The sequence below is a fragment of the Magallana gigas genome, chromosome 8, assembly GCF_963853765.1.
Source record: "Magallana gigas chromosome 8, xbMagGiga1.1, whole genome shotgun sequence".
NCBI classification, from domain to species: Eukaryota; Metazoa; Mollusca; class Bivalvia; order Ostreida; family Ostreidae; genus Magallana; species Magallana gigas.
The window spans coordinates 31,941,986-31,967,072 of NC_088860.1; the positions used below are offsets into that span (position 1 = coordinate 31,941,986).

Sequence of the window (25,087 nt, forward strand, 5' to 3'; positions counted from 1 at the left end):
TCCCTTTATTTCTTAGGAAAACTTATAGTTAATTCATACAATGTACATGTAGCTATATAGAAACAGTCAGACTGAAATCTACATGCCCCATTTATTTGGTCCAAATCTACAGCGGCCGTGTTTCTCGATTGGTCGTAACCAACAGCGATTTAAGGTCAGACGACACGTTCCTCAATTTTAGATAGATTTTTCCAGGAATTTGTTAAGGGTTTACTACTACTTTGACAAGCCTTCTTGCAAAAAATTAGGGTACCTTACCAGGCATTTCTGCAAAATACTAGAGTATTTAATTTCCTATATAATCTTCAAAATACACTTGAATTGCTGATATAAAAATAAATACATCTACACCACAGCGAAATTCACAATATCAAAACTATCTCTCCGCCGGGGCGGGGCTTTGAACTGAGGACCTCTAGAACCTATACGCTTCTGACAGTGAGCGTCCACGGTTTTAACCACTCGACCATCTTGACATCTAAACACATCTAATTAAATTTTGATCATTTTAAAAGTAATTATAAAATCAATATTTTTTATTGGAACTCTTTATTACGAGGAGATACAAAAAAGATTCTCGAGGAACGTGTCGTCTGACCTTAAGAAAAATCCCGGACTGCACGAAACAATCATGATGTCAGGCTCAGTCTACAGGAAACTATTTAGCTGTTTCTTTTATCTAACGTACTTATGAACATTAACTGTAATTTAGTGAATTTTACTAACTTCTCATGATAAATCTAATAATTAGTTAAAAGAAAGATGCTATAATAAACAATAAAATGCTTTCTTTGATGATTCATGCGGATTACGAAGGTAGCGATCATTGCAGAAAAAATTTACATAACCCGCTAACGCAGTTATATATTTTTCTGCTATGTCGCTACCTTCATATTCAGAATGTTTAAATAAAACTGGTCAATAATTATTTTTATGATAAGGTCACACAAAACCTTACTTTCCTTAGAATGACTGACCTTGCAGCTCTTTAGATTTCCAAATTCCTTTTAATAATGCAAGATAATAGGGTTTGGTAGTACAAACAGTATTTAAAAATACCAACAGGTTGAGATATATACCTTCACTTTATTTCATGATATTTTCCATAAATACTATTTACAGCATAAAAGTTTCAGATTTTTAAACAAAGCCTGTTGAAAAGACCTATCTTGAACATTGTTAATTCTGAACATGCATTGAACACATATTTGGTGGCAGTTGAACACATACATATATATAAAAGACAGACATCATGAATATAGATCAAAAATATAAAAATCTTTACAAAAATTCAAAATCATGATTAACTTCTCCTTCTTCAGCAAAAGTAGAAATTTTTTAAACATTCATGATTCCTTTTTCATTTTGCTTGAAGGATACAGTTACAAATTGTTCATCTGTATATTGTTTTATTTAGCAACTTATACTACAAGTAAAGAAACCATATAACTACAGATAATTCCTCTCGCTTAGATGAATGTGATTTTGGTGTGAGCCTGGTTAGTTTGCCAGACATTGAGTTCCTCGTACTCCTCTATACAGGCGTCTACCTGGTCAGGTTTGAATCCCTTAGACACACATTGCTCCATCACTTCCGTGATCTTTACGGACCGCAATCCCTTTGTGGGAGCCATTTCTCTGACGATGCTGAAGATCTGATCTGTTACATTATGAGCCCTAAAAGTACAAGATGACATTATTGTAATAAGTAAATATATAGAAGTTTTTGATATTAATGAATACATTAAGTGAAAATGAACAAATTCCAAATTTCTCAGATTTGGTCATTTGGGTTACCAAATTTTTATTTTTTAATCGTTGAAATCTATAAGGAGACTGTTTCTTTACCTATTGTGCATCTCGTGGGCAGGATTGAGAGAGTCCTTGGACATTTCCATGAGCCTCATAGCTTCGTTGACGTCCTCCTTCTCCACTGCGTCGGCCAATCGCAGCCTGGCGAGGGCGGTGGACAGACGGAGGATGGCCAGCAGAGTTCGGGCCGAGGTGAATGTGGTGTCCTTGCTATTTCTGGCTTCCTTTCTCATTTCTACGTAAGCTCCGGTGATGTAATCAGCCAAGTTCTCTGGAATCACTGGCTGCTTCTTTTTGCATAGAGCGATGTATCGTCTATAAGAATGACATTATCAATGTTATTAAGGCGAAATGTACCCAGTAATGAAAATTAAAGGTTGGGTGTGATGTATTGTAAAATGATGTTTTTACTGTATGTACTGACAAAGATATGTAGTGGGGTCTTAAAACATTAAACTGGATTAAAAAAACCCAGATGCAACATTTCAAGGAGACAAAATCAAATCACTTATATATACCTCATTAGCTTCATCTCCAAGGGAGTGAACTGTGCTGGTGGCTGGATATTGTGCTGATGGACGTAAGTTATGTGTTGAGCGAGCCTCAAGTCATTCTCTCGGTCAGCCTTATCCTGCATGAGCCACAACAAGTCAAACCTTGACAGAAGGGCTGCAGGCAACTGAATGTTCTGTTCAATGGACTTCTTTGGGTTGTAACGACCATAAGCTGGATTTGCTGCTGCCAGAATGGAGACCCTAGCGTTGAGACTTGTCATGATGCCAGCCTAGATTTGCAAATAAATGATGATGCATTGTAAACTAATAAACCTCATATATCAATGGAAACATTTTAATAATTCTTGCTATTCATTGATGTATAACATTTTAAGGTATTCAATGTATAATGAAGGGATATTGAACAATTTTGAAGCATTTTAAACTAGTTAAGTATGTATTACTAGATAACTATGAAAGTGAAACGAACCAAATTCACGACAGACAACATATAAGGAGCTGGTCATTCTGCACTTTAATTTTTTTAAAAAGCGTTATCCCCCCTTGATTAAAAAAAGAAAATTTTAATTTCGTCAAAATATATGCGGTAAATGATTCATTTTATTTCATATTTAAATAAAGAGAAAGTTAATGCATGTATTAATTAAAAGAGTTTTAGGAATTTTAAGTTACAATACCTTAATAAAACATACATTGCCCATAGACTTCAATGCAAAATTCAAGGTGTAATTTGTTGGACCATAATCAAAATTTTGAAAATTTCTTTGGTGGAGTATTTTTATTTGATAACACCTTCAAAATTATATCATGATTAAGAATATAGGACCAATCATTTATAAGGTACAAATTGTGGTTGTTATACATCGAATACCTTAACTGGAAAATGATTTTCAGCATTAAAATTAATACTCGACCAAGTAAATTCTTTGAATCATCCAAGTTTACTGAGCTTGCTCTGGGTTGCCTACCTTGGCTATTGAGATGGTTTGCTGCTCCATGACTTCATGAATAGCGGTTCTGTCACCCTCCATCATCTTGTCAAACTCGTCAATACAACACACTCCCTGGTCAGCCAAAACCAGGGCTCCCCCCTCCAGAGTCATCTCCCCTGTAATGGGGTCCTTCATCACTGCCGCTGTCAAACCAACGCCTGACGATCCCCTACCCGTGGTGTACTGACCTAAACATTTAAAAGTAATGTTATTGCAAATAATTCTTACAAAACTACAATATAGATTTTCATTTTCTAAAGAGGCTTATAACAAATCCACCTAAATTATTTTTCTAGCTGAACACATTTTGACTAAGAAAATACCTAAAAGATTATAAATTCATTCTAATTTTCTTCTTTATACAGAGCTTATTTTATCTAAGGACCTCATAACATTAAAAATGGCCATGACCATCTTACACATTTCAGAAATTTTCCAAGAAATTATTTTGATTTTAAATTTAAACAGTCAACAGCAAATCTTTAGCTTCTCTATCTTGTGTTTCAAATTTTTAATAACAGTAAATGTTGCCTATTCAGATGTAATGCTAGATTCAACTAGAACTGTCCTAATGGGACTAATACCCCCGCTAAGCTAATTTCAAATGGGACAAATAATTGAATTGAATAATAAAGGTTTGGAACACACACCAAAAATTTTTTCTAGAATTGTTAAAAAAAAAAAAAAATTAGTTAACAAAGAAAAATTAAAATCAAAATTGTCAGAATTTCACTATAAATACATATCTATAACAGTAATACATTTACAAATGTATGTATTTGATGATATATTTTTTTAATTTAATCGATTTAAAGAAAAACCAACAAAATGACAATAACCCTTCCATTTGCAGTGAATAAAAATACCGGTAGCCAAGCAATGCTCTTCTGTTGATAAAACTTTCAATATCTTTCTAATAAGAGTCTTGACAGATGCAATTAGTTGTTTCAAATTTTCCTCACTTTCTCCTATGGCACAATGGAACTCCATATCAGAAAATTGATCCCATAGGACTATGATTTTCTTTGATGAACTTGTTAAATTCAATAAACTCCCAAAACATTACCATAATTACCATACTATGTAAAAATATGTAAAAAAAGAAAATTTAATATTACAAACAATTTTAAAATTTCCAAAACACTACAATCATATCAGTAATTTTGAATTTCATTTAAATTAATGCCCAATAGGGTCACTTCATCAATTTACTTGACAAATAAATTTAAACAACCTCTAAAAATAGTTTAACTTCTTAAATTAATCATTATATTATTTATTTCCTTATAATGATAGACCTTTTGGTTTACATGAAACAGTTTTAAAATAGATAGCCCCAAAACCATCACCCACTTTACAGATTATCAATTTCCCCTAAACACATGCTCCATCTGAACCATGGCTCAGATAATGGCTCCCTTGGGACAAATGAATTCAGCCACACTGTCTTTGATGTTCTTATTAGCTCCTAAGAATTTATCATTAACAAACAAAAACTTTGCATTGTCAGTTGATAGCATACTTATAAAAAATAATTTTTTTTTATTAATTAAGACATAAAGACAAAAAACTCCATCTGGATGTATTTATATAAATATATTTTAGAGTGTTTTCTATTAATTAATTAATAAAATCTGTAAGGATTACCTCCCTTACTTTTCAACATTAGTACAATATATAGAATAAGGAAAATGAAAACTGTCATAAAATCATTAAATCTTGTCTGATCTTAAAAAAAATTGCAGGTGCACATCTTCAGATGGTGTTCAATATATGTACAAATTTTCAAACTGTTCCATGCAGTAATAAAAAATTCTATAGGGGGACAAAGTTGCGTCTACAGACAGACGGACAGACGGACAGGGTGAAATCAATATACCCCCCTAAACTTCGTTTGCGGGGGTATAATAACTTACTTCTAGGGGCCAGCCTATCAATGTATGAGAGCAGCTGTGATTTGGCCACACCAGGATCACCCATCAAGCAGATGTTGATGTTGCCTATTGAGCAAGAAAATTCAATGAATATATTAATATTGTTTTATGTAAGCATTCAAAAATTGTAAACATTCATTGAATATAGTTTCTTTTCAAAACTAAGTCACACAATGCTATATTTGTCACCTCACCTCTGATTTTCATTCCTCTTGGAGACTTGTCCACACCCCCTACCAGGAGCAACAAGAGGGCTTTCTTCACATCTTCATGGCCGTAGATCTCGGGAGCAATACTGCTGGCCAGTTTGTCATAGAAGTCATCCTCTGCTACCTGTTTAATTTCATCCTCTGTCAATTCCTCTGCTCCAAGTTCATCATCCTCTGTTTTGTTCATTTTCACAATTCTCTGAATTAAAATTTAAATAAGACAAAGATATTAGGTATGCTAAACAAAACAAAGTTTCATGACAACAGACTGGCATGTTTTGACAATTTCCAGTAGTACATTCAGTATCACAAAAAATAAATATACTCACATGAGCTTCCAAGTAAGTTTCTGATAGGAGACCTTGCTGAACTTGTCCGAACCCTTGCTTCATCAAAGGCAAGAACACCTTGGTATTGTTAAAGAAAATTTAATGTTGCTTTCCTAATCAAAACCTTTTCAAAGCAAGCAAAAATTTACTGCATAAAATCAAGGGATGCCCAGTGATCATTACCAAATGACCTTGGCTACCAGTTAGAGAGGATGTGCTGCACTAGCCTGACTGCCTGGCCAGTAGATGTATAACCTTTATTACTAAGCTAATAAGTTGGAAGTATTCTAAACCTTCAAATATTGGCTAGTAAAATTGGCACTGCCACTAGCCCTGTGAATTCAGTAGCTTTTTGTATCAGGACTAGTAACCTACCATTAATTAATAATTTAATTATTGCAAAATATATATTTGTTACTCTAGTTAACAGATCTCTGCATGTTTGATTAAATATAATACATATACATGAAGGATACGCCTGTAATGCTGACATGATCTCCTGGCAGGGTACACCTGGTGGTTTCTCCCCGACAGATCACTGTCAAACTCCTGGGTATGTTTCCTACAGGGACTTGGTCACTCTGCATTAACAAGAAAATACAAACTAAGCTGCTGTCTTTTTCACACTCATAAATGACTCTCTTATAATTGTCTTCTTGTTTATCAAATATTGCAAGTATATTAACTTTCTTAGTAGGCTACTTATTTCTTTTTTAAGTCATTTGATTACTGGTCTTACATGGAAGAAAAAATGTCATTTGTGATACTTGGAAAATTTTTTGTGAATCAATTTAGTAATGTCAACACAGTTTTTTTTTTATTCATCATCATAAATGGATTTACTTACATGTTCTTGTATTTTAATTTCTTGGAACTTGACAAATTTTGATCCTCTACTTTGAAGGTATAATCGGCCACCAGACCTGTTTGTTGTGCAATCTTGACTTGGGCACATGATCAAAGGCATGAAAGACGGAGAGTTTATCTGCAAAAATCACATGTATAATCTTCACTTTTAATAAAAAGTGTCATTATTTGAATGAACTCTATAAAAGAAATCCTTTATTTCAATCATGCTCAAAATAATGCTTTCAATAAGCTACAGTAAATGTTTTACATCTCAAATACTTATAGAGCTCTGACAACTTCCTAGCTAATACATTCATATCAAATATGATGGTTTTTTAGGGATTTAGTAAGACAGGCAAATAAAACAACTTGATGGAAATTTTCATTCCAATGCTAAAATGCTCTTTCCACTTACAGGCTGGTATGTTTCATTTCCGCAGGTATCACAGGTGTAAGTGGCCACCACCATCATAGGTTTGACTTCAGTGGTTCTGGTCACAATCCCCTTCACCTGCACAAGTTTTCCAATGCAGTTTGCTTTAACTTCCCGGATCAGCTGATGTTTCTCGTGACTAGGTGCTTTGAAATACAACTCGCTGAAAAAGAATAACCAAATATACAAAGTATATTTGTAACAAGGCAAAATCTGTGCCAAATGAAAATTAATGATTTAAATGTAAATTGGATATAAATTTGAGCTAACAGTATCCTGTAGTTTTTGTTTATACTCACAATCGCCTCATGAGCTCTGCTGGGTACTTGTTTCTAGGGTCCCTGGTTATTTCCTGACCATCAGGGTGATTTTTCTGTTCCATGAGCAGTCTGTGCTCAATGTACACATCAAGGGCATCTTTATGAACAACCTTGCAAATAAATTGCTTCAATTTTACAATTAAGTTTTTTTTTAATATCATTTGATTGATAAAGGACAGGGCTCTACATTAACTTTTTTCCCTACTTGTCTATTCGGACAAGTGACCAAGATATTTACTTGTCCGAACTTCAACTTCACTTGTCCAAAATTTTTTCAATATTAAAGATCAAATATTGTCAACTTGAAAACTACAGTTCTGTATTACTAAAACAAAGTCATTTATTGACTATTCTTGCTAGTATAATTAATAACCTGACTTTTTAAATGGAAACTTAAGTGTCCTTCCTAAATGTATTGGTTCCATATAACATTAAACATGATTTGTCAGCTGTAGCTTTGTCATGGCAAATTACAAGACACTTTAAATTTAGCATCAGGTTTTAAAAATACATGTAACTGTTATATTGATTTCTCGGCTGTTTTTTAAACTTAACATGGAAAGTCATCATAGTCTATTGATGAATGAAACCTAAAATAAATTACATTTCTTTCCATAATCCTTTATCTTTGCTACCTTTTCTTCCTTTCTTTTTCTTAACGTGTGTTTGGTACTTTGTAAGAACTAAGATCCACACCTTTACAGTTCAATATTGAAAGTTGTTTGTAAGTAGTGAACTTCAATCCCAATCAAGAGTAACTCAATTGCATTGCAATTTGATGTCGGGATCGAAATTCAAAATAACTAATCGATAAACTTATAACGAGACTACGGATAAACTTAACACAAAACTTTTTCTTTTTAAAATGTTTGAGACTTCTTTACATAAAAATGCACTTGTCCAGTCGGACAAGTGGCCAGCAATAATCACTTGTCCGTATATTTTTTTAACTGGTACCGGACAAGCGTTAATGTCGAGCCCTAAAGGAGTCAAATTCTCAGGACAATTAACTAGCTATTATCCTCATAGCCAGTCAATACGTATATATATTAATATAAAGACATTTTGAATCACTATAGTTTGTTCTTCTGTTATCATGTCCATATGAATGTAAAATTTTCAAATTTGAATGCGCTTAATCAACTTGCTGTCGTAACTAGTCGTCAGCTGTCGTACAACTTGCCACAACACATTATTGCTCTTTCAAGGTGTAATCATATTGAATGCTGTTAGACACTGCAACGGGGTGACAATGCAATGGCAAGTTGTTTGACGTAGAGTGTGATCAAGTGGTGGGGTGGGTTTTCACAACACATCGTTGTGCAAATGAGCCTATCTGGACACCATACTTGATTTAAAGAAAGGAAAATTGTTCTTACTTCTCGTTTAATTTCATACCTCTCTTTCCTTGTAATCTGGAAGAACTTCTTGAATGGCATCAGCAAAGAGAGCTGTGTATCGCCGTGTGTTTTCTTCAATTGCTTCTTTGAGTTCAGGATCAAAATCTGCTATGTTGTCTAAATCAATGGTCAAGGCGACTTGTTCTCTATGGGCAATTTTAACCTGTGAAACGAATGTCAATCAAATTTTGTCCCCTTTACAATAATTTCTATTTGAACAGTTGAAAGGAATTAGGGATATATGACTAATTACCAGTTGTTGTCCATAAACAAAATCCTTTCCACCATCTTCGCTATCAACGTAGAATTCTCTCAAAAAGGTTTTGATCTTTTCTGCAAAAAAAACAACACTTTACATTGAAGTTTGTTTCCCGATCAAATAGAAATAAATTTATGCAAAGAAAAATTAACAAAACACAAACCTTTATCAGCGGCATAGTCTCTTGGTGGCATTTTGATGTTTAGCCGAGATCTTTCTTTGTAGTGTTAATCAAGCTGCTGGTGGTATTCTAAACAACAACAATGCCTTCGAGTTATGGCGCGAAATAAGTACCACGTGGTGCAACAGAGAGGAAGTGTCTAAAAAACGAAAACAAAAATATTCGGATAAAATTGAACTTACAAAATAATCGGGATCTGTTCGTGAAAACATTTTTAAAAAAAATATCCATGTTGTCATATTCCAAAAAAAAAAAGGGGGGGGGGAGAGAAAGATTTCCGTACATTATCTTAGCATTGTGGCTTCAAATATAAATAGATTATTTATGTCTCTGATAAAATCAAATCAATTAAAAATTCGCTGCTAAATCTAAACTAAGTAAGAAAAAAAATCCTATTACTATGGCTAAGGCGACTTGAACACATTTTGTTTTAAGATTGAATGTTTACACTTCGAAATTTAAATGCAGATTAGGATAATCGAAATAAAAATGTAAATCATAAAATTGAGGCAAAAATTGTAATAGTTAAACTCGAACCAATTTCGCTTCTGTGACTAGCTTATTTTCACGCTTTTATTTATGTAATACAATCGTGTAGGAAAATCAAATATGTAACATAGCATTTTTTTTTTTTTAAATATTTTGGAAGTTATTGAATAATGTCACTATACCAGTTGAAGTGTCGGATATCTCCTTAATTTTTCTTATGTTTTGTTTGTTTGTTTACTTCTAGACTAACTGTTATAGTTTGTTTTGTTGAGGTTGATTTTCTCTAAAAAATAAATAGATAAATTCTAAATTAAGTTCTCCTCCTGATTTTTCAAAATTTTTCCAGTGTAACGGGGTAACAAGTATGCCCGAGTTATCTACATGTACTCAAAAGTATAGTTCAACTTTATAATTTAATTGAAATCTGACCATTTACAATATTATACATGTGGGTAGCCCTCTTTGTTCTTGTTGAAAAAGAGAGGATACATACATGAACATTGAATATCTTTTTTCCTTTGTTTGTATAACATAATATCTTTTTTCCTTTGTTTGTATAACATATTCTAAAGCTAGAAATAATCTGTTTAATTGCCCGTTTTGTCCTGATTTCAATTCTTCATTTCTTTAAGCTTTACAGCTTATCAGTATAACATATGTATAACATGAGGTGGTAGTGAATTTACAGGAGAACTTGTGCACGTACAGATAATAACATTTACTGATATATATACAGGTTGAGAAAACAAAAGACTACAATTATGTAATACAGTTGTCCCTTAATAACATACTTTTTGAGATGAATTTGCCAAGATTACAGAGATCTTTAACATTGTCAGTATTAAAAAGTTGAATAAACAGGTGAACAACTGATTTAAACATAGTAGATACCAGCTTAAATTGTTACTTTGGGGTAATGAAATTTAGTTGTTTCTGTGCCTAAACTGTAAAAAGTTTGTTGCATGCTGTTCACAAATTCCTAGATGACACCTGCAGGCTCAAATAATACATATGTTGCATGTAATTCTGTACAATGTGTGAAATTAGTTATATTCGTACCACTGCATTGCATGTACCACTGAAATAGCACATGTACATTGTATACGCAAGTTGTTAGAACTTGTTTCCGGTACATTTGATTAATTTCTAACAAATTGAAATCTGCAAAGTAAAAAAATTAAAAATCACCTGTTTATATAGATATAAATTCGTAAATTGCTTACCCCCCCCCCCCAAACCCCCACCCCCCCCCTAAACCCCCCCCCCTAAACAAACCCCGTATTCATGCGTGAATTTAAGAGAAAAATTCAAAATAATTAATTTCGCATAGGACCCCTACCCCCAGAAAAATTGTCTGGATCCTCGCTGGTCCAAAATATCTGACGTTTTTCTGGATTTTTGAACGATTTTGATATATTAGGCTACATGCCAGGTTTTCCTGGCATGTAAAATATCAAAATCTTTATTAAAGTTTTAAACTTTAAAAAAGAATAAGTGACGTTTTATCTTTCAAAAAAGAGTCTATATTTTTACAGTAACGAATTTGCTGAAAATTTCATCGCGATCTGAAAACGACGAGGAAGCATTCCCCAAAAGGAAAGTGCTATCTATAGGTTTCTGTACGCATGCGCGTGAACTTTCGTGATCCTAGACTATGGAGTAACATCTGAAATGGTAAGGGAAAGGAAAAGATAAACTATTGGTTTTGTTGTTGCCATAATAAATATATAACTGATTATGGATACTTGAATTTGTAGCACAAGTTGAAAAGTTCCCAAAAAGATAAAGTGAGGCAATTTATAGCCTTCACACAAACGGGAGAGAAATCAGCCATCAACTGTTTAGGTGCTCACGATTGGAAACTCGATGTTGCAGTCGACAATTTCTTTCAAAACCCAGATCGCTACAGTAGCGAACCTCGATCTTCCGCCGATAAAAAGAAACTCGACGCCTTATGGCAAAGATACAGGGGTATAAACTTATAATTTACAGGACAACCATATATCTGTGTTTGTACCAGCTCGAATTTTCTCGAAACGATTTCACAGTATTGTAGAGTCTAGTTCAACTGTACACAGCGATTGTTATAACTGAATATTAATGTTTCATACATTCAGAGAACCCAGAGATTGCTGAAATTTTAAATCTTGTTAATATCTATAAGCTTAAACATGTTAAAGTGAATTCATTGACAAAACCAATAACATGTTTGATAGAATATAGAAATAGTATGGTTTATTTGCTTAGATAGTTTGATATTATATTTGCAGTATGATAAATTTGTTCCTGAATTCAGAATAGCCAATTTATAAATTGAATGTTTATTATTATAACTTAAGCTCTGATTATATTTTTATAGATCCCCATGAGGAAGATAAAATGACAGTTGACGGAGTGATGAAGTTCCTGGAAGATTTAAGTTTAAGTCCAGAATCTAGAACTGTATTGCTCATCGCATGGAAATTTAAAGCCGCAACACAGTGTGAATTCACAAAAGAAGAATTTGTCAATGGAATGATAGAATTAAAGTAAACTATTACATTTTAAATGATTTCAAAAGGGACACTCATTAGCTGCAGGTCTGTATAGCTCCTGGTCTAAAAAATTGGATGAATGACCTGGGAGCTACAGTTCTGTACCTGATAAAAAGTTGCAATTTACAGCACATAAAAAAATTGTGCAAGTTTTAAACTGATTAACCTTATTTCCACACAAAAAGTGTACAAATATCTGATTCCAAAAAATTCCTCGGACATTAATTGTGTTACAGATATCGTCTCTTTATTTGTCTATGATAATCTGTTTAACGCCATCACTAGCCACAAAAAGTGAAGTGGCGAATTGGTGCAGTTTGTTTATGTAAAAATGGCGACTCTCAATCTGCACATGAATTTAACATACTTCATTTCCTGAGGTTGGTTAGCATGTTTAAGAGAAAGTCTGAGGCAAGTATTGAATTTCAGTAGTAAATTGCTTGAAGAATTTAATGGTTTTAATTTTTTTCACAGTATTTCTGTTGAAATAAGATTAGTTGCCATGAATTTCAACTTTTTAACACATGCAAAACTGTAGCTACCAGGTCATCTTTCTGAATTTTTCAGACTTCGAGCTACAGACCTGTAGCTAGACTCTCATATGTCAAATGCAATATACTTCTCTCATTCATTCTCTCTCTCTCTCTTTAAAATATTTAATGTTGACACAAGCATCTATAGCTGAATTGTATTTTTTCTTATGTTTTTTTTTCCAGCTGTGATTCAGTAGAAAAATTGAAAAGTAAATGTCCAATGCTAGAACAAGAAATCAGGGATTCCAGCAGATTTAAAGACTTTTATCAATTCACATTCAATTACGCGAAAAATCCAGGACAAAAAGGATTAGGTGAGTTTATTCAACATATTTCTACAAAACCAAACATATTGAGAGTATGGAAGTTATAGAGATTTTTAAAGCTGCTTGGTCCGATTTTATATCAAATTTTATGCACGCTTTTAAACGATGGCTATGCTTAGTTTGTGTATAATAATAGACATTGCAGTAGTTTTACCCGTCAATTATGCCAAATTTCAATGAAGAAAAATACGTACAAAATTTGCTAACAAAACAAACGACATTAAAAGGTACCGCATTATTTCGCCTCATATTAAATTTCACCCCTGACGACGAGACGGGATTGGTTGTATTACGACTTTGACATCGCTTTAAATAAAGTTCGAAATGATCAGACAAATTACAAATTAATATGCGTACATTTTGTTCGCTAATATTTCCAAAGTCTGCTTTCTTTACAATCGATGCATAGCATGCGGGTTGAATAACCCCAATCATTCGGGGGATGAAACCAAGCGGTTTCCTTTTCTAAACAATTCCGTGATGCATTTTGGTTTGTTTTTTCGTTTGCTCAAAGAGAAATTATTTTTATGGCGTCGAGCGAAGCTCGAAAGCCATCTAGGGATCGTACGTCCGGAAGTTACATTTTTAGGAGCCAAACAACTCAAATGAGTGCAAAGTTTTCGTATGTGTTTGAAGAAAAATAGATGACATACTTCAATTTCGAGCAGAACTGTACGTCAACAAAACAAGTTTGCAGATTCGAAATGGTTGCCGTCTTTAAAAATGTTCACATTTAATTGAAAACAATATGTCTCGGTTTCAGCGGATGAATACACTAGCACCGAGACACATGCGATAGCTGGGCTTACATACTCAATTTGGTTATGAAATGTACTAGCCTGCAACATAGATTATTATGTATCCATATCGAAAATTGACAATGCACAAATGTTTGATCTTGTAGAAACAAAACTTCCTAATCGAGCGATAAGTACATCTACAACCAAAAGTTATTTTAAACCAACTAGTGAACTACTTTCACTTTGTAAACAACGTGAATGGGTGCTTTCTTTTATCTACCCCTGATCTTTTCGGCCCGTGTCATTTGGACCCTTGTGAATTTTAGATGAAATTGATAATAAGAGACAGAGTGGTTATCAGCAGTATACAATATATAGAATTAAACACAATAATAATATTAATATTTATTTCCATATAAATAGAGAGAAAAAATCTTTAAAAAAATTAACTCCTAAGATATTTCTATAAACTTAAATTTTCAATTGAAATTCAAAACTTTTTAAGAATTAGGTGAGCAAATTTGTAATGAATTGTAATTTTATTAGTTATGTGATAAATAACATTTTCTATTTTTTTTAAAGTTGACTAATGTATTTTTTTTTTTTTTTTTTTTTTTTTAATTTTCGATAATTTATGGAAAAAATACCAGCTTTTGAGCTTGGTCATTTTTTGGCAAAATATTGCATATAGGGTACCCTCATTGTACAGATAACTCCTCCTACAGTTTTCAAAATAGGAAGTTGTTCTTTTGCAGATCAATTAAACATATATCAGAGGTATGCATATTGCTAGGATTTTGATTTTCGATAATTTATGAAAAAAATACCAGCTTTTGAACTTACTCATTTTTGGCAAAATATTGCATATAGGGTACCCTCATTGTACGGATAACTCCTCCTACAGTTCTCAAGATAGGAAATTTTTCTTTTGCAGATCAGTTATACATATATCAGAGGTGTGCTTAATGCTAAGATTTTGGTTACCGATAATTTATGAAAAAAATACCAGCTTTTGAATTTAGCCATTTTTTGGCAAAATATTGCATATAGCGTACCCTCATTGTACGGATCCCTCATGGATAACTCCTCTTACAGTTTTCAAGATAAGAAGTTGTTCTTTTGCAGATCAATTATACATATATCAGAGGTGTGCATATTGCTAGGATTTTGATTACTGATAATTTGTGAAAAAAATACCAAAATATGGGGTACTTTATTTCACTGGATATGGGTTGACATGGATTATGGATACAGTTCGCATATAAAAAGAAAACCCGGTTAGCTGTCAAATTTACAGCTTTTCACTTGTTAAAAAAATTATTTAGGTTTTTACTCTTCAAATTAACTTTAACTCGACGCCATTGTGGCCCTTCAGGCCTTTGATTATTTACTTTGAATATTTCTAACTTTGAAAGGAGACTGATTCTGCTGGTGTAAATAGGAGAAAAACCATAACTTTCTAAGATAAATGATTTGTATGGAAAAAATTTTGATACTGTAATTACAAAAAAATCGGACCAAGCAGCTTTAAATGCAATTGATTTGTATGATTAGAGATTTATTTTTATCCTAACATTATTAATGAATAGCATTTGATTTATGTTTTAGATCTAGATATGGCAATAGCATATTGGAATATAGTTCTTGCAGGCAGATTCAAGTTTCTTAAACTGTGGAGTGATTTTCTGCAGGTAATGTAATGTACCGGTAAACTTATTATAATCGGTGTTATGTCTTCAATATAGTGAGAATTATTTTGGTAAGAACTCAATGTACTATAAATACATCTACAGTCATGAAATTAACTTGTGTCTAATTCATCATTTTAAAAATTATCTAGGTGCCTTCAATGGATGTTGGAAAAATATCTCAGAAATTGAAATTTCATTAAGTGTGTTGTGGTGACTAGTACATTAACTCTCATTATGCTGATTTTAGATTTTCTCTCTTAATTTGAAGGAACATCATAAAAGATCAATTCCCAAAGACACATGGAACCTTTTATTAGACTTCTGTAATATGATAAATGAAGATATGTCAAATTATGATGAAGAAGGTAATATATATCGTCTTGCATTTAAAATAGTTACTCAAGTTTGATGTTTTTGAATAACAAATTCATTCAAAGTTTAATTGCTCATTACATTGGTAAAACATTTTAAGAGTGTGATGCCATTGTTTTTCTGTGATATGTAATTTCATCCTATTGTTTTTTTATCATACAATATAATTTCCAATCATATTCATACCAGTATCATTTTAAAGAAATTTAAAAGGTGGAATACTTTATAAAGAAAGATGTACACCATCTATGCTTTATAAGAGTAAAGACTGTTTTCTTTCTATCGTGTATTGCAGGAGCCTGGCCGGTGTTAATTGATGAATTCGTTGAATATGCAAAACCATTGATTGGACCCAAAAGTACCACTGTATGAGGAGAGGGGCTGGTGTTCTCTGACAAGTTGTTCCAAGTTTCTTCATTAGAAGAAATTTACCGGGAGGGGTGTAGTAGTACTGCCAGAAATACAGCACGGACTTCAGGGAATCCCAGTTTCATTTCGGTTAAAAGACTATTTATAGCACAATATTATCCCTCCTCTCAGCCACAACTGAACTTGACATGCAAAGAATATTAAATATTCTGGTTATTTAATGATATTTTTACAATGATTATGGAGTGATGTCTTTGTATATGTTTTATGTATTAATACAGCTATAAAAAGCATATTTCTTGTCTTTGCTAACAAATTAGTTGATGAGCAGATATTTATGAAGAAAGTGTTACTTGATTGTTGATTCACACAATGTACAACATTTTTATAAAGTTTTATTAGGAAGTTTAGAACATCTCCTTTTCTTGTTGCAAGAGATTGTGAAAATGAGTTCCTGGTACACCATACATCACTTATAGCTTTGTGTAAACACGTTAATAAAATTATTGGAGAGAAAAAACTGATAGAAACAAAATAAAAACCATATAAAAGAAAGAATTGCAGAATTTTTTGGCGAAGTGAACAACATTATTGACTGAAAATTTGCCTTACATTTAACTTTGAAAATAAGTTAATTTGTTAATAAATTACTAATAAAATGAAGAAATCAACTGTTAGAGGCTACCCAGGATTTCCTTTTGCTAATATAACATACCTTTCCATCCATATGCAGTGGTGTGTGCTACAATTTTGAAGAGTTATTTCCCTTTCTTTAACTAAGCTAAAATTTTCAATGAGCACTGAGCAATTTTTTTTTTTTTTATAAAATCTTTTATTCATGTATACTGCAACACCTTTTTAAAAGATGAAAACCCCCAAATGAAACGGGGCATTGAAATATGACTCATGCAGAATGGTTGATGACCAAAAATTGAAGAAAGTTGGACACATTGTTTAAAACAACGAATATGAAATTATACCTAAACTGTCTGTTTGATTGGACATTTATATTTGTTATCTGAAAATGTTCACTGATTAAAGGGATTCCGAGTTGGTCCCACCAGCATAAAATGCTGTAAAGTTTATGAATTATCTGCATCATTTCAGCTTTGACTTCTGGATGAGTTTCGATGTCGTAAACGAATTCCAAATAGGACGCAGTGTGTGTTAGGATCCGCCTCAGTTGCTGATGTGAAACGTTCTGAAAACAAATTATATAATACCATGAATGATGAAACTATTATGAAATGTAATCATAATCTGTTGCATGAACAAAATTGGCTGATCACCAGACCAGTTCACAAATTTCGGAAATTCCTTCTTCCAGTAGATTTTCCGAAAGAGGAACGGGATCTGTTACCTATTGACGCACTACTGCCTGTGTCACGTGTGTCAACGATGACATTATGACATACAAACGGGACAGCAAGCTACATCAAAACAAACAATACTAGGTTACGTAATATATGTACAGTGCTGCAGTATGACCCAACAGCGTTTAGAAACGGTCGCATGATCATGACAAGTCAAGCATTGCGTGTCTGGTATATGTACGACCGACTTATGAAGGATTGTTAAAAACATAAATACAAGTAGCTATAGACCTTGGTTTCTTGTATGACCGTGGGTGGCAAAATTCGTTTTTTCTCTCTGCGTTTCTATATAGAGCGCTCGTTTTTAAGTTCAGTTTTTACAAGACCGTATTATGAATAAGGTGGCAAGTTTTATCAACATTTTTGACCAGTTTTCCTTTGGCAAAACGATTTGCACCTAGACAAAAAGTTTGCGTATTGCCCCCCCCCCTTTGCTTTTCGAACCTGTAAAAATTATACATGTAAATACAGATTTACACCGTCGATGAATTTAATACGGAAACCGGATAGGCAGAGTTGCCATGAAATAATAAAAAAATATGTGAAAACAATCCTATTAACGCTGTCAGCTCTTCAACAAGTGATAGATCATTTTTTATTAAAAGGGAAAACTATTTTTTTCAAGTTCGTAGGATTATATTTTTTATATCCTAGAATTCGGCTACTATTTAATGACAGAAAAATGAAATAATATCAATCCTTTAATTCGTCATTCTAAAAAATCAACTATTATTCAAGTTCTTGTATATCTATTAGACTATCAACTTACAGGAAAATGATTTATTTTGTAAAGTATCTTGCTTCCTTGGTAAAGTTTCTTTTACTTTCCATTCATAAAGACGGCCTATAAAGTTTGAGAAATCGACACATTTTAAGGTAGATACCGTAGTTAACTGGTATTGTTCGGATTACCTTGAAGCCAAAGATGTAAAAAGTGCTCGTCACAAATTTCTTAGAAATTGACGAACAATCAAGTCTAGAACATTTGAAGGAAGTCTGTACGCAAGTCAGAAAAAAAATCTGTTGATTTTTATTCTTAATTATATAATCTTAAAGATAAATTGGAGAATGCTTTTAATTAGAAATATATAGGGATTTCTTGGGATAAGGTACCACCGATTATTATATAAATTTCGTGTATGTTTTGATCATTGCTAAATGCTTTAGTATAAAACGTTTTGACATACATGTACTAATCTCGCATCTATAAATTCCCCATATAATCAACTGGAATATATTGAAGTTCTTTATCAGAACATCACACACGAATTCCAAAAGATTTTTGCAAGTTGAGTGTTACATCCCCTAACTGACTCCAGGAACAGTAGTAAGATTCAAAATCTATAACTCTCCGTCTGTAGCAAGGAGACGACGCCAAAGTAGTGCATGGAATCATCTCTCGGAAGGATATATATGTATCATCATGCTCAGTTAAAAATGTGGCTTACACGATTAGAAACATATATATATATATATATATATATATATATATATATATATATATATATATATATATATATATATATATATATATATATATATATATATATATATATAGTTCAATTTTACAATGTCATAACATTGTTAATTCTAAAACGTTGTTATTACAGTTTTTGAGTTATGTCCAAGAAACAAAATATTGCGCTGCAGGCAAACAGGCGGATATAATACCTGATTCCAAGATCATTAACTGTAAACAGACGAAACTCCTATTTTTTGATTAAAATATCATGATTAGTTTTCAAAAGAAAAGGTTTGATAAGCTACAAATTTAATAGTAAAACTAAAAAAAACGCAAAAACAAATGCATTATACAAAATTATTTTATTATTCAGAAGCTGTTTCAAAAGTTGTACTATTTCAAAATTTTAACCTCAGTCTGCTATCAGTTTATGGCATTATGCATGGCAAGAACTTACTGTACAAAGCACGGGCACGAAAAAGCATCTCGTGACTTTTGATTGGAAAGTGAATTTTATATCGGTGACGACCGAGTAAGATTAAACATCGGACCTTTCGCTTTCATTTTACAATTTGTATAGACATCCGTTGGTTTTATGTTCTCTATATAAATGTTCCTACAGACATTTTTACGTGAGCAGTTTGACCTAGAGACCATTGTTTTAAACTCACATACATGTAATTGGTACTGGTTGGACGAGTTAATTGCTGACAAGATAAATCGGCCCATGTAGAATGTATAAGTGTACTGTGTATTATGAACGGAATATGCAATACATAAATTATCCTCAATTATTATATAATTTTTTAATGAAATAAAACAGCTGGATAAATTCTTTGTTTAGACGAGTTTTATTCTTTAATGATTTGAAAGCTTATTTTGTACACTGTTTTTATTTATTATCTCTTAGTAAGGATAAAGATAATTAACATTAACTATGTAATAACTATATATAACTCTATCTATCGATCGATCTATCTATCTATCTATCTATCTATCTATCTATCTATCTATCTATCTATCTATCTATCTATCTATCTATCTATCATATTTTCATCTTCTAAAACGTAGATACTATGTAGACAATTAGAAATTTTGAAAATGATAAACACAATTAAAGTTACTAAAGTTACTGTATCATTATAGTAAAAGTTCCAATATCATAACTGAATTTAATACATGTGAATATTTTAAAGATATTTTCTTTGAATGACAAAGATTTAAAGAAAATCTCCACATCGAGCGTGGAAACAAAGATTTAAATTATTCCTTGTAACTTTGGACTATTAATTTACTATGTAAATTTGTAAATCATAATCCAAGTAGAGTTAATATGCTGGATATATCTTATGACATTTTGATGGCATACGAGATATATAATTTATCTTTCATTTAGGAAGGACGTTTACCTGTCTTAAGTTTTCGACATAGTTATACACACTTTATAAAATACAATTTTAATTTAACTTTTCAACATTTTAAAAATCAAATCATGCAAAGAAGGGTTCCTATAAAGACCATACCTCTAAATTCTGTGTACTGTTAAGAAACTGAGAGAGATGTGGAAGATGGATCTGTTTTAGAGCTGTATACAACCTGCAGCTGGTTATCCTCCTACTTATCTGCTTCATAGAAAATAATATAAAACAATGAGAAAATCCAACTCTGGAAATCAGTTAACTTTTTTTCAGTTTATTTGATTTTAAAGCTTACATTTGTAAGAATGGATCTTTTTGGTAAGTTGTTTGTTGTCTGTTGTCCAAAACAAGAAGGATTAACGAAGGAGTTTTTCAGATTTGTTACCAACTGGAGACAGTCCTGACTGGAAATAAGAATAGTTCTTTGTATAAAGAACGTTTCCTCTGGGGTAATGTAATTTCCAAGAGGAACATCGTCCAGAGTTTCTGTGGGCATTGTGGACAAAGAAGAATCAAAACAAGGACGCAGCCATCTTGGATTTGTGTCTGGTATATTTCTGCACCAACCCGTATATCTGCTACACAGAACCACTAACAAATCTGAATTCAGAATAAAGAAAAAACATTAACACTTGTATATATAGTAGGTAATATACAAAGAAATATGAAACACTTACAAATAATTCGAAGCAACATGATGATGGTAAAAATGATTTTAAAAAAAATATAGGCCAATCGCATATATATAGCAATCTAACACACAACGGACTCAACTTTCAAAATTTTTATCCTTTTTGCAAATGTTCATGTTTTTCCCGAGACAACCAAACGAGCACTTTCCTTTTTCATTCCATTCAAGGCTGCTCATGAACATTTCATTAATAAATCAAAGAATTAATTTCGAAAATTACCAATCTGGAATTTATTGTCTTTTTTTTTTAAATGATAAGTACATTTGTACGCATTTGAATGGCTTTGGTCCTAATGCTTTTGAAAGTTTTAAAGTTCGAAGAAATGTTCTAATTAGCCTCACCCATCTGCGTGAAAAAAAGCTTATTTTATGACATTTTTTGGGGGCTCAAATGAAACATTAAAATGCTTCGATAAGTAAGACAACAACGTTTAAGAGACGTTTAAGCACTTAAATTGGGTTATTATTTTTTATATTGCTAAAACTTATCATTATAATGATCAAATTAAATAATGTAAACCTTATTTTATTATTAAAAAAATATTTCAAAAAATGACAGTCATAAGGAGTAAAAGTAAAATTGTTCAAAATAAATTTGTAATTTTTATAACAAATTGCTCCAAAATCTAAAGTTTAATTGTAAAACGATACCCAGATGTCTTAAGATATATGTTGAATGTGATTATGTTGAATGTGATGAAGGTTATAATTTTGTTAAAGAGAACAGGAATGTATGATCTTTGGTCGAAAGTGATACACAAAATCATTATAAAACATAAGATGATGATTATGTGATTAATGTAACTATGAAAAAATCACATGATTCTAATTTGGCGAATGTAATTTCGATATCAAAATTTCCATTGAAAATATATTCATTGCATGTTTAAAAAAATAAGCCCAAAAGATCTTTCTTAGAATTCGGTGTTAAAAGTGAAAGTGGGTTAACACGCGTGTAAATTGACGCAGTTAATTAGTCGGGACTATGCATTTTGATATGACTACTATTATACAAAATATATCATCCTACCAGATGATGTTTAAAATTTGAAGGTAAGACATTTAACTTTCACCTCTACTCAAAATTATGAAACTACAATGTATACAAGAGATTTGATAATTCAACATCTTGAATTTAGATAAAGTTAAAAGGAAATGATCAGAATACTACATAAAAATGACACATGGCATTCTTTTTCTGAAAGTAGATGATATCATTGTAGAGAACATGAGAAAATGTAATGAAATCTTACACGATAGCAAATATGCTTACTATAGTTTAATGAAAAATAAAAAAAATAATACTTACACGCCGTAAAGTTCTATATTTGTGGCTTCTAAATCTATTCTTGAAAAAAAAAATATTTGTTTGGTTCTATTTGTCTTTTCAGTTGCAAAAGTATGGAGTATAAATTGAATTGAAACATTTTCATTTGGCTTGAGCAAGGTCACTTGACGCAAAGAAAGGGACGCATTTTTTGCTTTTAAAAAGAATTTAAAAATGGCTTTAACCCAACACCAGAGTACAAGTTATCATTTAAAAAATGCAGATACCATTTACAACTATATTAACGATTTAACAATTTTCAAAGTATTTTTTAAAATTTAAATATTTATGCACATTTCTAATTTCATTATCCGAAAGAACAGCAGGTAGAATATTAAATATTCCTTTGATCTCATTAAACGCTATTTCAAACAAACTAATTCATTTAATAAAATGTAGGAAAATATTTTAAAGAAGTGGCTTTTCGAATGATGCCATCATTTATAATGTTATATCGTATTGATCCATTTTCCGCCCTTTATCAAAACAAAAGACAGAATACGTATTGAGGAAAAAAATTAAGAAATACCATAAACAAATTAACCACCATGGATGCATGATGTTATAAAACAAATGGAAGAGAAAAATATATTCAGTATGGAATTCCTGTGTATCAAACTTAAACTAAAGTAATGACACCAAAAAAAAAGAAAGAAAAAAGAAAGAAAAAAACAAAAAAACAAAAAAAAACACTGAAAGGTTAAATAAAGATTACCCCCTTGATAAAATGCTCTTAAACACAGATGTTCAATTCAGCGACAAAAAGCAAAAAGAATGAAGCTGTTGTATTGCATTAAATTATGTAAGATTTAGAACATGAGAGAAATGTGTTCAATAAGGTCATGTGTACTCATGGTAGACGTTGAAAACCAACGACAAAGCCAACTTTTTAAAAGAATTATAGGAACATACACAAGCAGTTGTCTTCTCTGATCAGTGATCAATGATGATTCATCATTATATCAACCAGAACACATGACAGCAAAGGCATACTCAGTAGTACGTTGTATGAATATAGTTTTCTCGATATTTTATCATGTAACAAATGAAAACAATGTAAGTATTAATTACTAGTATGTAGACGTATTTTCGCAAAGGTGTTTTGATGGTGACAAAATTAAATAAATGAAATTGTTATATTCAGTAATATAATTTCGCATCGGGCAAAATTTCGTCCCTCGGGGGCTAATATAATCAATGGTGCCCTCAATCCCAGTCAATATTTGTAGAATATCTTAAGATACAATTGTACCTAAAATAGTAGGTACCTGAAAACTAATTCAATAATACATATTTATTTTTGTCACAAGTAATATTGAAACACATTAATACCTCTGAAACAAATCTAACAGTAGAGTATGAATATATAATTCTCAATTCAAACTCTCATTTCTCTGCTTTAAGTCTATTGTTTGATAATTGATATGCTCTATGTAGTTAGCCTGAATTCAAACTTAACAATTAATAAATCAATTAACAAAACAAAGTGGAAGGTAAAACAAATGATTCTGGAGTTTATTTATTCACAAAAAAATTACATTACACAAGCAAAAACAACAACATATTCTGGACTCCAGATATCAAGATGCTCACAGAGAAGGCCTGGTGTCTCCATCTGAAAGATTAAGTGCAAGGTAGTCAAAATTTACATTCAACAAAATCAGATAGCTTATAATATTGATTAGACATTTTGAGGAAAACAAACCTAAAAGACTGTTACGAACAATAAAAAATATTTACATTTGTTACAGATGGTATAAGCAGATTTTAATAAAGAAGAAAATAACCAGGCTTCTTAGAAAGTTGATATCATGTTTACAAATGACAATATTTACTTTAATAAAGTAAGTAAATTTTAACTTTGATGATTTCAATATTTAAATAACACATTTCTCGATACCTTTTTTCAACCGTAATAGCTCCAGTCCCTGGAATTGTCCCATGATTCAGATGATTCTGAAGATCTCGACCGGTATCTTTTGTAGGCATCTGATGTTGTGAACATAGTCAAAGCCAGTACCAAAAGGACGAGGAAAACAAAGAGGCTAAAGGAGAACTGCATCTTGAATACCTTAAGCAAGAAAGAAATCTAAGATATATACTTTGATTTTATGAATATCTCCACAAAGAAAGAATGCTATTTTTTTTATATTTCTTTTTTACTAGCTATACTTGGATAAGTACATAGGCTGAGAGATTAAAACCTTACCTGGCAGACGTGATCAGGACTTGAAATAATTCTGATAACGAATACATTGTTGTGCTTGCTTATATACCATTGCAGTTGCAGATATTTTATCTGAGTCAAAAGTCAATGAATGTAATATCTAGTAACCTTGCTTACAGATGAACTTAAACGTTGTATGGTACGTCTTGTACGGATGTTGCAACCTTTATTTGAAAACTCGTATGTTTGACATGGCAATAACAGTAAAGGGGGTTTCCATTTCTTCCCCCGAATATTTTTTTATGTATATTTTTTGAATTTTATTATACTTTGAATATTGTATTAAACCTTTTTCCTGTAAT

At 31.8% G+C, this 25,087-nt stretch overlaps 2 protein-coding genes across 2 annotated transcripts; one reads left to right on the top strand and one right to left on the bottom strand.

Moving 5' to 3' along the window:
• Positions 1-1,066: 1,066 nt before the first annotated feature.
• Positions 1,067-9,367, bottom strand: LOC105339341 (DNA replication licensing factor mcm7). The gene is made up of 14 exons (XM_011444835.4): positions 9,216-9,367; positions 9,047-9,126; positions 8,792-8,956; positions 7,373-7,503; positions 7,056-7,236; positions 6,639-6,776; positions 6,268-6,372; positions 5,792-5,869; positions 5,448-5,661; positions 5,236-5,319; positions 3,296-3,507; positions 2,331-2,596; positions 1,849-2,127; positions 1,067-1,677 (listed from the first exon to the last, which is right to left on the bottom strand). Exons 1-14 carry the CDS (start codon positions 9,244-9,246, stop codon positions 1,470-1,472), a joined length of 2,172 nt encoding a protein of 723 aa, XP_011443137.1. The 5' UTR covers positions 9,247-9,367; the 3' UTR covers positions 1,067-1,469.
• Positions 9,368-11,242: 1,875 nt separating this feature from the next.
• On the top strand, positions 11,243-16,582 carry LOC105339340 (DCN1-like protein 1). Its single transcript, XM_011444834.4, has 7 exons — positions 11,243-11,396; positions 11,480-11,693; positions 12,082-12,250; positions 12,973-13,103; positions 15,464-15,546; positions 15,815-15,911; positions 16,214-16,582. The coding sequence occupies exons 1-7, from the start codon at positions 11,394-11,396 to the stop codon at positions 16,288-16,290; spliced, it is 774 nt and encodes a 257-aa protein (XP_011443136.3). The 5' UTR covers positions 11,243-11,393; the 3' UTR covers positions 16,291-16,582.
• Positions 16,583-25,087: the final 8,505 nt, after the last annotated feature.

Bases quoted from the DNA above. Each gene is read 5' to 3' on its own strand.
- LOC105339341 (XM_011444835.4), bottom strand. From the start codon at position 9,246: ATGCCACCAAGAGACTATGCCGCTGATAAAG. The intron at 7,504-8,791 runs GTATGAAATTAA...TTTATTTGCAAG, and splicing joins CAGATTACAAGGAAAGAGAG to GTTGTTCATAAAGATGCCCT. The intron at 5,320-5,447 runs GTGAGGTGACAA...CTTGCTCAATAG, and splicing joins AAGAGGAATGAAAATCAGAG to GCAACATCAACATCTGCTTG.
- LOC105339340 (XM_011444834.4), top strand. The intron at 11,694-12,081 runs GTATAAACTTAT...ATATTTTTATAG, and splicing joins CTTATGGCAAAGATACAGGG to ATCCCCATGAGGAAGATAAA. The intron at 15,547-15,814 runs GTAATGTAATGT...CTTAATTTGAAG, and splicing joins TGTGGAGTGATTTTCTGCAG to GAACATCATAAAAGATCAAT.